Raw genomic sequence first — 15,449 nt, forward strand, 5'->3', positions numbered from 1 at the left:
TTGTATGTTTTTTTTGTTGTTGTTGTTCTATTTCATTGATTTCAGCCCTTATTTTTATTATTTCTCTCTGCTTGTTTTGGGATTTGCTTGTTCTTGCTTTTCAAGGAATTTGAGATGTAGCATTAGGTCATTGATTTGAGATCTTTGTGACCTTTTAATATATGCACTCATGGCTATAAACTTTCCTCTTAGGACTGCCTTTGCTGTGTCCCATAGATTCTGGCAGGTTGTGTTTTTATTTTCATTAACTTCCAGGAACTTTTCATTTCCTCTTTTGTTTCATCAATGACCCACCTATCATTGAACAATGTGTTGTTCATTGTTTGCATGTTTTTTACTGTTGTTTTTGTTGTTGAGTTCTAGTTTTGATGCATTGTGATCAGATAGAATGCATAGGATTATTTCTATTTTCTTATATTTGCTGAGGTTTGCTTTGTGCCCTAAGATATAATCAGTTTTGGAAAAGGTTCCATGAGCTGCTGAGAAGAATGTATATTGTGCATGAATAACCTATTTATTAGTGATAGGGGTGTATTAAAGTCTTCCACTACCACTGTGTTGGAGTCTATATATCTTTTTAGGTCCTTCAAAGTATGTTTGATGAAATTGAGTGCGTTGACATTTGGTGCATTTAAGTTGATAATTTTTATTTCCTTTTGGTGTATTTCCCCCTTTATTAGTATGGAGTGTCCTCCTTTATCTCATTTGATCAATGTAGGTTTGAAGTCTACTTTGTCTGAGATAAGTATTGCTACCCCTGCCTGTTTTCAGGTGCTTGGTAGATCTTCTTCCAGCCTTTCACCCTTAGCCAGTGCTTGTTTCTGTCGATGAGATGAGTCTCCTGTAAGCAGCAGATTGTTGGATCTTCCTTTTTAATCCAGTTTTCCAAATGGTGTCTTTTTCTGGGGGAATTAAGTCCATTAGCATTCAGTGTTATTATTGATAGGTATGTGGTGATCCCTGTCATGTAGTTGTCTTTCTTGATTCAGGATTTGATTGTGTGCAGCTGAATCAATGTTACTCCCTACTTTCTTGCCTTTTCTTCTCCTGTGGTTTGGTGCTGCCTGTCCTTTCATGGTTTTGTTTGCTTTCACTTTCTGTGTGCAGAATTCCTTGAAGAATCTTTTGTAGTGGTGGCTTGTTGGTCATATATTATTTTAGTTTCTGCTTATCATGGAAGACTTTCATTGCTTCATCTATTTTGAATGATGGTTTTTCTGGGTAGAGTATCCTAGGGTTGAAGTTATTTTCATTTAGTGCCCAGAAGACCTCACTCCATGCCCTTCTTGCTTTTAAGGTTTCTGTTGAGAATTCTGATGTGATTTTGGTGGGTTTACTTTGTTACTTGTTTTTTTCTCTGTTACAACCTTCAATATTCTTTCTCTATTCTCTGTGCTTGTTGTTTTAATGATAACATGTTTTACCTTCTTTTAATGGTTCATTATAAAGGATACAGATGAAGAGTTGCATGAAGAGGTATATAGGATGAGTTCCAGAAGGGTACTAAGTACAAAACCTTCTGTCCCTGGAGTTGGGGTATACCAACTTCTCAGCATATGGATGAGCTCACCAATGGGGAATCTCTCTGAGCCCTGTTACTTAGGGGTTTTGTACAGATTGCATTACCAAGAGGTGATTGATTAAGTCACTGCCATTAACTATTAAGTCAATCTCCAGTCCTTTTCCTCTATCTGGAGATTTGGGAATGGAATGAGTGGCTCAATTCTCCAATCCTACCTTGATCTTACATATTAAAGGAGAGACTACTTCTACCAGGACTAGTTAAATTCCTAAAGGTAATAACAACTTGACAAAAATACACCTTTCCTATATGAACCTGCCAATCTTGAGGCCACATCTCCTAGCTGCCTTTTTTACTGAACTCTTACACACCAAGTAAGTACTTTCCCCTGCCCTAAAGCTCCTGAGAACAGGTACCAGATGACTAGAGGCTGTCTCTATAACCTAGACCCTGCTGAAACTACACAAACTAGCCAATCCTAAACTGATTACTCTGTCTTGCATTACCTTCTCATGGAAACTCCAATAAATGTTCTATCCTAGGCTTTCCCTTCACCCCTGCTTTAGTTTTAAAAGGTTTTATTAGTACATAATAGTTGTATAGGGGTTTTCATTATGACATTTTCAAATATTTGTACAGTGTGCCCCAATTTGGTCCATCCCCTCCATTATCCACCCTCTTCTTCCTCCCCCTTCTTAAAATAACCTCAACAGATTTCAATGTTCCATATTCATACTTGTGTGGAACATTTAACAATCATATTCACCCTCCTTTATCCTCTTCATTTACCCTCCCCCTCTTACTAGTACCCTCCCCTTAACATGACCTGTTTTACATTCCCGTTCTTTATTGTTTAAGTGTCTGTTCATTGTTCAGTGGGATTTTGCCTTGGTATTTTACTTGCTAATTTACTGTATCTGCATCTGTCTCTTCACCAAATTTGGTGTTTCTCCTTTTTTCCTGCACAGCAAAGTGCGTCCCCCTCCTCTGAGTAATAAATTAACTTCTCCACATCATCACACAGCCACTTGTGTGAGGTAAAATCTCACAGGTAAGATGTTTGAGATAATGAAGAAGTCATGGTTTGGGGTGCCGTGGGCTAAGGAGTGATGAACTCTGTGTTACCATGGGAGCGAGGTACTTGGTGGGATCTGAAGTGGGCATAGTGTCCATGAAGCAATAAGGTAATAAATCTAGGACTGAATTATTGAACAAAAAAACAAAATATGGAGTATCCATCACTGGGATACTATTCAGCAACAGAAAGGGACAAAATACTTATACCAGCTGCAACAAGTATATGTCTCAAAAAGATGCTTAGTTAAAGGAGCCAGATACAAAAGACCACATATCATAAGATCTTATTTACAGGGAATGCCCATAGTAGACAAATCTACAGAGGCCAGAAGTTATTGGTGATTCCATGGAGTCAGCAGGTAAAAATGGTTTCTATGTTCATCACTTTTTGTCACTGTACCAAAATACAATTTTAACAAACAATTTAAGAAAATTGTTGAATTTTAGGAATATTTATTTAGCCTTATAGTTTCAGAGGTTTTAATCTGTGGTCACTTGGCTCCATTGTTTCTGAGCTTTTCGAGAGGCAGAACGTCATGGTGAAGAGCATGTGGAAGAGCAGTGATGCTTGCCTTATGGTAGCCAGGAAGAGAGAGAGAGAGAGAAAGAGAGAGTAAGGGGTCAGGGACAAGATATACCCTTTAAAGACATGCCCCCACAGTGGTCTACTTCCTCCTCCCAGACCCCATCTCTGATAGCCCATTCAGCTATTACTTCATCAATGGATTAGTTCATTGATCATGTTAGCATCCTCATGATCCAATCACCTCTCAATATCACCACCTGCTGGGACCAAGCCTTCAACACTTGAGCCTTTGGGGCCATTTTATATCCAAACCATCACAAATGGGCATTGAGGAGTGGCCATGAGGGGTTTCTTTGAGGTGGTGGAAATGTTCCAAAAGTGGATTATTGTAATGGTTTCACACTGTTTATGTAAATCATTGAATTGTACACTTAAAATGGGCACATTTGTGATATGTAAATTATATCTCAATAGTCCCTAACAAAGATCTGGGTCCCAAAAGAAAGAGAATTCTGGTGTAGGGGGAGAGAGGGAGAGACTTGCAGAGTTAATGGTTGAAGTTTTGGGTATAGATGTAGTTACCCTGGGAGAAGGCATAGACTCAAAAGAGACTGCTATTATCTACTTAATTAAAACTAGCTGATATTTATTGAGTTTATATTATGTCCCAACACCATGTTAAATGCTTAACTGGTATTTTCTCACATCCTTGCCTTTGAATTAGGTATAAATACCTCTAGGGACTGAATTGGTGGGATTCTTTATGTCTTGGCTTCCAGTTAGGTTTTGGTCAACTGTACACAGAAAGAGAAAAGATTGAGGTGTGACATATGTTACCACCTCCACCACAAGGCCCTCAAGTGGGCCAACTTTTGTTATTGGGTGTCTCCTTTCCTCACTGCCAACCTCTCTTTCTGGTTTCTGGAAACCATTTCTCTTTCTGTCTTCTTAGGTTTTCTGTTAGGCACCCCTGGAACCTGTGTATGTGTTGGCTTACATGCCAAAAAGAATTTTGTATATGTCAGAAAACTTAGGATCTTAGATAGAGAGATTATTTTGGATAGTCCCAGTGGAACCAATGCAATCTTATCAGTGAAAGAAATAGGCAAGGGAGTCTGAATATGAAAGAGATTCAGAGGTGCTATGCCACTGGAGAAAGGGGCCATAAGTCAAGGAAAATGGGCAGCCTCTGGAAGCTGGAAAAGAAAAGAAAATAGATCCTCTCCTACAGGCCCTCTTAATACTTGAGTTAGTGCTATAAAACCAATTTCAGACTTCTGATCTCCAGAACTTGAAGACAATAAATTCTTTTAAAAACATTTATTTATCAAATAATTAAATTTAATTAAACAATTAAATAAAGTGACTTAATTAAAGTCACTTTAATGATTTTTAAAACATTTTTAGTAACATATATTAGTTGTACAGGGGATTTTATTGTGACATTTCCATATATCCATATAACGTACCCGGGTTGGTTCATCTCCTCCATTATTCTCCCTCTTCCTCCTCCCCCTCCTTAAATTGCCTTCAAAAGGTCTCAATGTTCCATGTTCATACATGTGCAGAAAATCTATCAACCATTTTCACCCTCCTTTAACTTCATTTCTCTCCCTCTTCCACTATTGCCCTCCCTTCAACATGACCTGTTTTGCATTCCTGTTCTTCATTGTTTAAGTGTCTGTTCATTGTTTAATGAGGTTCTGCCTTGGAATTTTGCCTGTAAATATATTGTATTTTAAACAGTCTAACCTCCTCTATTACTATCCCTTATCCTTTGCCCCCTACCCTATATTGTTCAACAGTTTTCCATGCATTTTGTTGTGCCTTGTTCCTACACCAGTGAGATATATTTCAATACAAGATAATGAAATTCTTATGGTGTTAAGTCATCAAGTTTGTTTATTTGTTACAGCAGTGACAGGTACAAACATTGGTAGTCACTGGGTATATCACCATCCCTCATCAACTCCCTTAAGCTTACTTGTACTTTCACTTAATTCTTCAATTAAATAATTTTAATGTGCCATCTCGATTGCCTCAAATCATAGTTCATAAGAAGTAAAATCAGGAGTCAGGATTCTAACCTAGGCAGTGTGATGGAAGAGCCTATATTCTGTTTGTTGTTGTTTTGTTTTATTATACTTTATTTTGTGACAGGGTCATCCTATGTAGTCCAGGCTGGCCTTGAAGTCGGTATTGTCCTGCCTCCACTTCTCAAGTTCCAGGATTACAGGTATGTCCCACCATGGCCAGCAATACAAAGAAGCCAACCTTAAATCTATGCAGGGAGTACATTCAACCCTTAGAAGATCTGAATATTATCAAGTGGCTTTTCTCTGCTCCTGGAAATCTGGGACTCCATCAGTGTCTTTCACTTCTTCATTAGGATTGTTTGCTTCATTCTCTCTGAGTCTTTCTAGTTAGTTATCAAACCTGAGGGTATTTGAGGAAATCTTCCAAACTTGCAGTTGGTGTCTAAAGTGAGGACAGTCTTGTGTGAGGACTGTGTCCTCTAACTTTGTTGTGAATACCAGCATATTGGATGATGTTCCTGGTCTTGATTTCCCCACATGTCAAAATAGGAAGAAAAAGTTGGCTGACTTCAGGGGGTTGGTGATCTCAAGAGTTCCTGGATATGCCAATCTCTAGGTAATTATAAAAGAGGTACAGAATCAAGAAGTTTAATTAAACCACCATTTATTGAAGACTTTTGTGTGCAGAGGGAAGATAAGGAACACATGATGCCCTCTAGAAACTCAGGGGTGAGTGATGGATTAGATAAATGCACTGGATGATGTAATGCAAAGCTTGGAGAGTTTATTGGGGTTGTACGAAAAGGTTCACCATGGGAGTCCAGATAAGTCATCATGGGAAGTTGAGAGAGTCAAAACCTAGGACTCTCCCCTTGAACTAGAATGAAGCCAGCCACTACCATCCAGGCCCTCACCAAGTGCATGTCTTGGTATCTGTTGACTCTAGGCTCTCCTAGGCTTCTCCACCACCCCTCTTCCCTTGACCATTGTTCTTCCTCCTTTTTCTATTCTCTTTCTTGTAATAGCAAGATGCTGACTGTGGTGATTGATGTTTAAATGATTCCTTTAAGTGGTGGTGCCAGTTATCATCTTGAGGACGATGCTGTCATTGATAATTATCTTGGGTAGAAAAGGAGACTGAGGGACAGGAAGTCAAAGAGTCAAGGGGATGAGGGGCAAAGGTGTTCAAACTGTAAAAACTGCAGAAATATGGAGGTGAGGAGATAGAAGGGAGACAGATTTCCAAGAACAAAGGTGTCAAAAGTTGAAGTAGACACTTTCACATTCATATGTGGCTAGCCACTGCACATACCCATTCTGTAAAGTGTGTTCCCCACTGAAAAACTTTGTGCAAGTGGCTTTTAAGGATAGTGAAGTAAATGTCTGAGTTCCATTCTGGGTTAACTCCATTTGGAAAAAGGACAGCAAGCACCAGATACTATATGAACTAGATAATTCAGCTGAAGCCAGACTCAGAGCCACAAGTAAAAACATGGGCCCTGTAATCGATTTCCCTAAGTTCATAACACAAGGGATTAGGCAAGTGCAAGAGTAGTTCAGAGGACTAAGTATCTTTGGGTGATATCTATTTGCCTGTTTCGGTCAGGGGAGGGCAGTTCTGGTGGATGAACCTAGGGCCTTGTGCATTCTCTGCAAGCACTCTATCACCAAGTTACATTCTCAGTCCTCTTCAGGTGATATCTTCATGACTTTATAGTTTTACTTACTGACAATAAAGGCTGAGTGTCTCCTTTCAGCGGGGAGGAGGCATCAGAAACAGTAATAGGGGGTGAATTTGATCAAAATACATTATATGCGTGTATGGGAATATCACAACAAAACCCCTTTGTACAAGTAATATACACTATGTAAAAAAGAGAGAATAAAAAATAAGAAAGTACTTTTTATATCTCCTAATTTAAGCAATGCCTTGTCACATTACGCGATGCCTCTCCCTCCTTCATTTTTCTAGGGTGGCCATATACTTCTTGTCCACAACACGACACTGTTGAAAATGGACACAGACATTATTCATAGTAATGCTAGAGTAATAACTATCATTCAGGATTGTTTCAAGCTAACAAGGATGCATGATCTACTTATCTTTTTTCACCACTTACCATCATGGGCTGAGGTCCAAAAATCAAAACAGACATCAATAAAACTCTCATGCCTATTTCTCTTCCTCAAATCAGAGTGTACAGAGAATTTTTCCCGATGAGTGGCCGACCCTAAGATCAGCAGTGAATGCCTGCGGCACAAGTGTAACTCAAGGCAGATGAAGCTGGAAGTGGGAGCTCAAAAGTACCCCCAGCTCCATCCTCACATTGCCTGTAACTCAGCCTCTGCTGGACGTGAAGCAGAACTGTTTCCTGTGTCAGTGGTCTGAGCTGATTCCTCACTCAGGGCCCTCTCCAAACTGGCTGGCAGAGAGTGGATCAATCTCTCTCGGAAGTCCCGGCCCATGAAGACGTAGAGCATTGGGTTGAGGCAGCTGTTGAAAAAGGCTAGGGAGCCTGTCAGATCCACAACAACTCGAAGGTCTTTCCCTAGGCCAACCAAGAGTTCACGGACCCTGATTGTGGCTATGAGGGCCACTACCTGATATGGGCACCAACAGATTAAAAACGCAGCTACAACAAAAGACAGGACCCGTAAGGGACGGTTGGATTTGAGCAGGCCTTGCTTGTGCATCTTGGTAGCGATAAGACCATAGCAGATAGCAACAATTGACATAGGTGTGCTGAAGCCAATAATAAATCGGATGATTCCTCTGACTATTAGCATGGTGATAGCAATTTCAAGCCTCTCTTTAGGGTCTTTGGTCCAAGGTGAGAAGTCAAAAGTGCAGGCTGTTTTCCCTGTGCCATGGATATTTGTCATTGTAGTCACACGAATGATAACTGGTAAAGTAAGGAGGAAAGCACAAATCCATGGACAAATGATCACCTTCCGGGCCAGGCTTACAGTGCGGTGGTTCTGGGCCCAGACTGGATGCAGGACACAAATACAGCGGTCCAAAGCAATGAGAGAAATCAGGAAGACACTTCCAAACAGGTTTATGTCCACTATGGTAAAAATGAACTTGCACATGAACCAACCAAAAGGCCAATGTCCTCCCATGGCTCTGGTGACCGTGAGGAATGGCAAAGTGGAGGTGAAAGAGAAATCAGCTAAGGCCAGGTTCAGGTAACAGATGGTGGTGACTGTGCGTGTCATGCGGAAGCCGGCCACCCAGATCACAAGCCCATTGCCTAGCACACCGAGGACAAAGGTAACGACGAGGATCAAATAAGAGAAGACATCCAGGACAATGTAGCCAGCAGGGACAGCCTGGGTTCCTGTAGTCACATTCATGGGAAAAGAGGAATTGGTCTCCATCTTGTCCACACCTGGAAAGAACATCAGCAATGGTCACTTTTTAGATATGGACCTGTAGGCAGGCTCACCTGGAACTTCATTTATGTAGCCACCAGTTTTCCTAGTCACCCTACCATAGAGTTCCCACACCAGCTACAACAAGCTCACCACTGTCCCTCCTATCTACCCACATCTGCAAACTGTCAAACTCACATCAGATGTGCAAAAATACATTGTGTGTTTTCCTACAATCGCTAATATGCAAGTCACCTGCCAGGCAGATTACTTAGCTAAAGAAGATTCTTGTCCTGCAAGAGAAAAATATTGAGCAAAAAACTATATAGAGAAAACCGGTGTTTGAACAAAATGTTTATAGTAGCATTGGTCATAATAGCCAGGAGATGGAAACAACCCAAGTGACCATTGACAGAAAAACAGATAAGCAAAATGTGGGCTGTGCAGTCATAAAAAGGAATGAAGCAAGCTCGGTGTGTGGTGAGGCACACCTCTGCCACTCTGGGAGGCAAGGCACAAGTGAGTGTGCCATCAAGATTCACACCTATAGATTCCGTGTTATACAGGGAGTTGGAACAGGGGATCCCATTTCCACTCTTGTCTCACAGTTATCTTGCAAATGGATAGGATGCTTTCTTCTGCCCACTGGATGGGCTCAGTGCTCTCAGGGTTGAGGAAGCACATGAGAGAAGAAATGGTTAAAGCACATGCTGGGTGTGAGATTTCCTGAGATTAGACACACAAAGTACATAAAGACCTGTGTTAAGGGCTTTCCTCCTCTTATCTTTGCAGCAGCTTCCTCAAATGGTTTTTGTGAATGAGTCAATAGCATCAGGCATGAGTCAGTGATAGACACATAGCATGTACTGAATAATGTTAGGGTTTTAGTTTACTATTATGCTGCTTGTGTATGCAAGGAAACAGATTTACAGCTTTTAAGTTAATTGTCTGTCAGACTCCAACATTATCTCTTTCTGACCCTGCCCTCCCATAACACCTCTAGAGGCAGACTGCCTCAAACAGTAACTGTTCATCACCAGGGACTTCATGCACTTGTACCTTGGCTAGTCCAACTTGAGATGGGCTGTAAGAGCAAAATCTCTATCATTGTTGAAAAATTTAATATGAAAAAAGTAACATGCAATATCTCAGTAATACTTTCTACATCAATGTATGTTGAAATGATAATTATTTGGCTATAAGAAGTTATATAATTATTAAATAAAAGCATGTATTAAAATTAGCTTCACTTGCTTCTTTCTACTTTTTTAAGTGCCTACTGTATAATTTAAAATCACAAATGTGATTCACATATCTACTGAATCTCAATGCTCTGCAGTCTCAAAAACAACTTAGAGATGCCTCTCTCCCTCCCTGTTACCTTCCAACCACCAAGATGGGCTGAGGACTGTCTTCAAGAACATCTGAGGCAAACATTGAAAAGTTTTGCACAATGAATAAGGAAGATTATATAATGACAGGATAGGATATGCAAAAGCAAAAAAGCTGTAAAATATGACACCACCATGGTTCAAAGGACAAAAACTGTGATTTGCAATGAACACGAACCAAGATGGCTACCATTTTTGAGCCCCTTCTATCTGCCAATCATTGTAGCAAATCCTCACCTTCTTCGGATCTCCATGAGCTCACTATTGACCAAACATCATCAATGGGAAATGGGAGAAGATACCTGGATTTTGAGAGAAGTGACATGTTTCCAATTCTTGAGGAAGAAAAGCTTTCAGCTGGTCATGGATCCCTTGTAATATCCAGGACAAATTTCATGTGGAGAATCATCACTGCTCTGGAAGGCTACACTTTTCCTATCACACTCATTCCCCTACAATTCATACTAATAATTTTGATCCTTCTGATTTATCCTTAAAGCTGACTACATTCTTATCAAGCATCCAAGTTCCCAGGAATAGGTTTCTTACCTGGAGGTTACACCAGCTGTGGTCCTTGCTCTGGATAATTCTGAGCACTGATCTTTTGGGCAGAATGATACTGACTCTAATAGTCTCAGCAGAAGTTATATGAAGGGGTTATGGGAGGCATAAGGGAAGTGAAACCGATTGGGTAACAGGAAACAAGGGTTCCCTGTGATTCACAATGACCTCTAGAATATACTGCATTTGAGGAGTGGGCTGGGCCCTTTTAGAAACTCAAGTGCCTAAATGTCTTCTTCAGCTTCAATCCTCTGGGATGCAGAAGTTCAATTATCTTCACATCATAGGTCAAGGAATCAGTGTATCCAGGCACCTTCTCCACATAAAGAAAAAAGCAAATTTTGAGGCAAGAAGAATGTGTGGTGAACAATAAAGGCAGAAATAAAGATGAGAACCAGAAACATAGAGAAGGGAAAATGAAGCAGAGAAGTTCACACGATTGGAAAGGATCAAGCATTCTCTATACAACGACTATTCTCAAGATTAATCCCATAATGCCCCATCCCTTTGCAAGCTCATTAATGAACTTCTAGACCAACAAGGTGTCAGTCTTGGCCAATAGGAAAAGGGGACCAGGTACTAGAGAAAAGGTTAGATCAAAAAGAATTAACCTAGAAGGTAACACCCATGCACAGGAAATCAATGTGAGTCAATGCCCTGTATAGCTATCCTTATCTCAACCAGCAAAAACCCTTGTTCCTTCCTATTATTGCTTATACTCTCTCTACAACAAAATTAGAGATAAGGGCAAAATAGTTTCTGCTGGGTATTGAGGGGGGGGAGAGGGAGGGGGGTGGAGTGGGTGGTAAGGGAGGGGGTGGGGGCAGGGGGGAGAAATGAACCAAGCCTTGTATGCACATATGAATAATAAAAGAAAAATAAAAAAAAATTAAAAAAAAAGACCACTCTCATAAAAAAAAAAAAAACAAGGTGTCAGTCTTTCTAAAATTCTAAGTATCATCTAAAGTTTCAGAGTGATGTAGAGAAACATGGGAAAAGCTCGGTGGCTCAAGTAGTAAAGTGCCTGCCTAGTAAGCACAAGGCTCTGAGTTCAAACCCCCACACTACAAGAGTAAGGAAAAGGAAAGATAAGGATAGTTATCCTCAAAACATCCTTTTCAATGGCTTGTTCTAATCAGAGTATTTTCATTTACAATAATAAAATAATACAATAGAATAAATACAGTAATACAATACAATACAATAATAAAATATTACATATCATTTGTGATTATACATAATAATGGCTTAAACCAATGGCAACATTTATGGCTTACTTTACAAGAATTTTGGAGGCAGGTAATACTAGATTAAATTCTATCAGCAAGCCATGCTTATTTTAACCTTTCCACTTTATCATACTCAATATCACAGATTTCTTCCTAGCAGTGAGATAGCTGATATAGCTGTCATAGCTCCTGAGTTCACATTACAATGACCCAAGCCAGAAGCCTGGGGACGAAGTAGGGCATACCTAAAGATATTTAATCATAAATGGGATATGTTCAGATTCTTATTTTTTAAAAATTTCTTTGTGATCACACATAACACATGCATTTCAGAAGTTTCCCAAGGGAGGAAGGGTTGTGAGAATGAATGTGTCCAAGAGTTACAACGAAACTAAAAATCTCACAGGGGAATTAAAGTGAAGAGAATGGCAAGGGGCAGCCATTTGTACATAGCCATTGTACATAGAGGAGAAGGGCCCAGAAGCCATGAGAAAATAACAGACAAGGGACTCCACAGAAAGTAACAGCAGAACAGATTTTGAAATCATTTGAAGTCTGACACTTCTTCTGGAAGCTGGGCTTTAGGGACATCCATGCCTGTTGCCCATAAGCTCCCACCCTTACTGAAGCATGAGCTGACTTTGTTCTCTGCTACCAAACAGCCCATGATTAGCACACCAGAATCTGTGAAAATTCAGAGGCAAATGTATGTAGGGCAAGTTCTTAGGGTGAGGAAAAGAAGGAACGTCTGAAGTGGACTTCTGCTCTGCATGACCCCATTGCATCATCTAGGCAAAGTCCAAGGGAAGTGGCATTGGGTTAAGATAGGTGTATGGGGAAATTCCTGCCTGAGCTGCACAAATTTCCAGTCCTGTTAGCTTCTGAACTGTCTGAAGTGGGCTCTGTGTACAGTGAAAGCTCTCATTTAGTGTCTGGGCTGGCATCTGGGTTTGATGGTCACTAGTTATAGGACCAGAAAAGCCATTTAACCAAGAGTCAGCATTTTTTGCTGATGGCCAGATAATCACTAGTTCACATTTGTCAGGCTGTAGGGTCTCCAGCATAGATATTCAACACTACTTTATAACATGAGTATAGCCATGGGTAGTATACAAATGGCAAGTGTGCTAAGAAAACTTTATTTAATGACATAGCAATTAGATTTTGTATGATTTTTACATGTCATAAAATATTCTTCTGTTGATTTTCTTCAGCCAGTTTTAAAAAAAAACCATTATTGGTTCACAGGCCTTACAAAACAGGTGGTAGGCTAGATGTGACCCTTAATTTAACTCACCTGGGTCTCAAATACTCACCTGTGACTTGAGAGTCAGTATTTACTGAAGCCTTATTTTTTGAGCAGAACAAACAAGATAATTGATGCAAAGCACTTAGCATGAATTCCTGTGCAATAAATATTATCTGTATCCCAGCAAATAGAGGAAAGACTATCTTCTATTTTACATTCTCTCTTTGTGGACCTCTCCATGCTTAATGTTTGTACTGTAGTTCAGTCAATAATCTCTAAATCCCTGACTTTGCTCTTAAACTCCAGACATGTAATTTTGGCTTCATCTGTCTCTTCAGACCAGTTTCTATCATTTTCGTTCATCATCTTTCCATAGGTCTGTGTTATGGCATAAATTGGGTCCCACTTCACCCCTATTCTTATGTTGTAGACCTAATTCCCAACACCTCAAAGTGTGACTATTCAGACATAGGGTCTTTAAAGGTAGTTACAGCTAAAAAGTCATAAGGGTGGGGCCCTGATCCAACATAAGTGAGGTCCTTATGAGAAGAAAGATACCAGGGAAGGGCAAACACAGAGGAAAGTCCATGAGAGGACAGAGAGAGGGGACAGACATCAAGGAGAGGGTCTTAAGGAGAAACAAACCCTGCTGATATCTTGATCTTACACTTCCAACCTCCAGAACTGTGAGAAATGTGATTTCTATTATTTAAGCCACTCAATCTATGGTGTTATGGCAGCCCTAGAAAACTAATCCACTCTGCTTTTCCTTGTGGGTTCCCACCTCAATGGGGACCCCAACTCTACCCAATTACCACAATGCAGTGTTTTAAACAGGATGGTTATAAGATTCTCTGACATTTCTCCTATAGAAAGGTAGCATCTATACCCTCTTTCCTGGGTGTGGTTTGGACAGAACTGAATTGTCAAACACCCAGCTAGTGTCAAGAAAACTTTAGAATTGCTGGGTGTGAAAAAACCCACAAACTTGGCATTAGAAGTATTGTGCAAGTACAGAACCGAGTGTGTGCTTGATCATCATCTCTCTTTTATTGCTTGCCTTCAAGTCTTCTCACCTCAACAATTATTTCTTTCATTTTCCTAAATTTCTTTTAAAAAAAGAGCCTGAACACCCAGATTCTTCAAATGTTATTTAGTTGACTGACTTTCAGCGGTCAGATTTCTACATTTCTAAGAAGAGTCCACTGACAACATATCTATGGTGGCTTCTGTGAAAATCTTAAGAAACCTTGAGTTTCTGTCACCTGGTTGGTTCTGGCTTTATTGTCCCTCCCAGTTCTTCACTGAAGTCTCTGCTAAGGGCTGAGAACCTGAGTCATTGCACAGGAAGCCCGAAACTGGTCACAGAAAAAGGATCTCAGTAGGTGGTAAATTGGGGTCTGACAAAATAAAAACTGTTATCTAAATTCCTGGTGTATAACAGACGCCTCCTAGCCTCCTGCGCAGAGCTGGCCAGTGTTAGCCCCTGTCTGCCCTCCATGGTTGCTGAGTTCTTAACCTTGAATGTGCTGAGTGCAAAATGTACTAGGTATTTTCAAAGGCTGAGTATGAAAAAATACTTAAACTATTCTCATGAATAACTTTTATTTTGGGTACATGTTCCAATTATATTAGTGGAGACATGTTGATTTAAATAAGATATATTATTAAGATTAATTTCCCCAGAGTTTTAAACTTTTTTTTTAACATAGCTTACTAAAAAATTGTAAGTTGGTGACTACGTATGGTGACACACACCATACTTTGGAAGTAGAGGTATGAGGATTTCAAGTTCAAGGTCAGCCTGTACTACACAGCAAATTCCACACCAGTCTGGGATACAGAGTGAGACCCTGCCTCAAAATGCACCTCTTCCCAAATTGTAAGTCACATGTGTGGCTTGTGCTTTTGACTCATGTCACATTTCTATTAGATAGCAATACTTGGGAGACACAACACTGAATGAACTTGGTAATCTTCGGGAGTTAACATACTATTTCAAAGAGTTTTTAGGATGGAAAAGAAACGAATGGATAAATAAACAAAGTATCTGGTAAGACAGGCTGAGTCTGGGGACTCAGGCAGTTTTACATGTGAGGACGTAATATTTACGATGAAATGTATTCAGAAAGCTCCTAGTGAGGGAAGCTAGAAGAAAGAACATTAAGAACAGAAAGGAACAGAGAATGCAAAGTCCCAGAGATGGCAATGAGCTTGTGAATTTAGGGAATCAGGAACACGAGTGTAAATTGAGCATGACGTGTAAGAACTGAGTGGACAAAGGGCAGATCCAGGGCTGCCTGGTAACTAAGAGTTAGGAGGTTGGAAGTTATCAGGGTGTTGAACAGAATAACAACATGATCTTCTTTACAAAGAATTTTTTTGAGACAAGGTCTCACTATATTGCTCATACTGGCTTTGAATTCACGGGTTTAAGTGATCCTAGTGCCTCAGCCTCCTGAATAGCTGAGACTATAGGGATG

General features: G+C 40.1%; 1 protein-coding gene across 5 annotated transcripts; it reads right to left on the reverse strand.

Annotated features, from left to right (window-relative positions):
• Positions 1 to 5,009: 5,009 nt before the first annotated feature.
• On the reverse strand, positions 5,010 to 10,582 carry Fpr1 (formyl peptide receptor 1). Of its 5 annotated transcripts, XR_012442723.1 has the most exons (4): positions 10,477 to 10,582; positions 7,282 to 8,553; positions 7,063 to 7,166; positions 5,010 to 5,773 (listed from the first exon to the last, which is right to left on the reverse strand). XR_012442723.1 is itself a non-coding variant. In XM_020185262.2 (2 exons), the coding sequence occupies exon 2, from the start codon at positions 8,540 to 8,542 to the stop codon at positions 7,484 to 7,486; it is 1,059 nt and encodes a 352-aa protein (XP_020040851.1). In that variant the 5' UTR covers positions 8,543 to 8,553; positions 10,477 to 10,582; the 3' UTR covers positions 5,010 to 7,483. The 5 variants fall into 5 exon arrangements, 1 of the variants encoding a protein (XP_020040851.1); XR_012442724.1 differs by lacking the exon at positions 7,063 to 7,166; XR_012442722.1 differs by having other exon boundaries at positions 5,010 to 7,166.
• Positions 10,583 to 15,449: the final 4,867 nt, after the last annotated feature.

The sequence above is a fragment of the Castor canadensis genome, chromosome 16 (assembly GCF_047511655.1).
Source record: "Castor canadensis chromosome 16, mCasCan1.hap1v2, whole genome shotgun sequence".
Taxonomy (NCBI): Eukaryota; Metazoa; Chordata; class Mammalia; order Rodentia; family Castoridae; genus Castor; species Castor canadensis.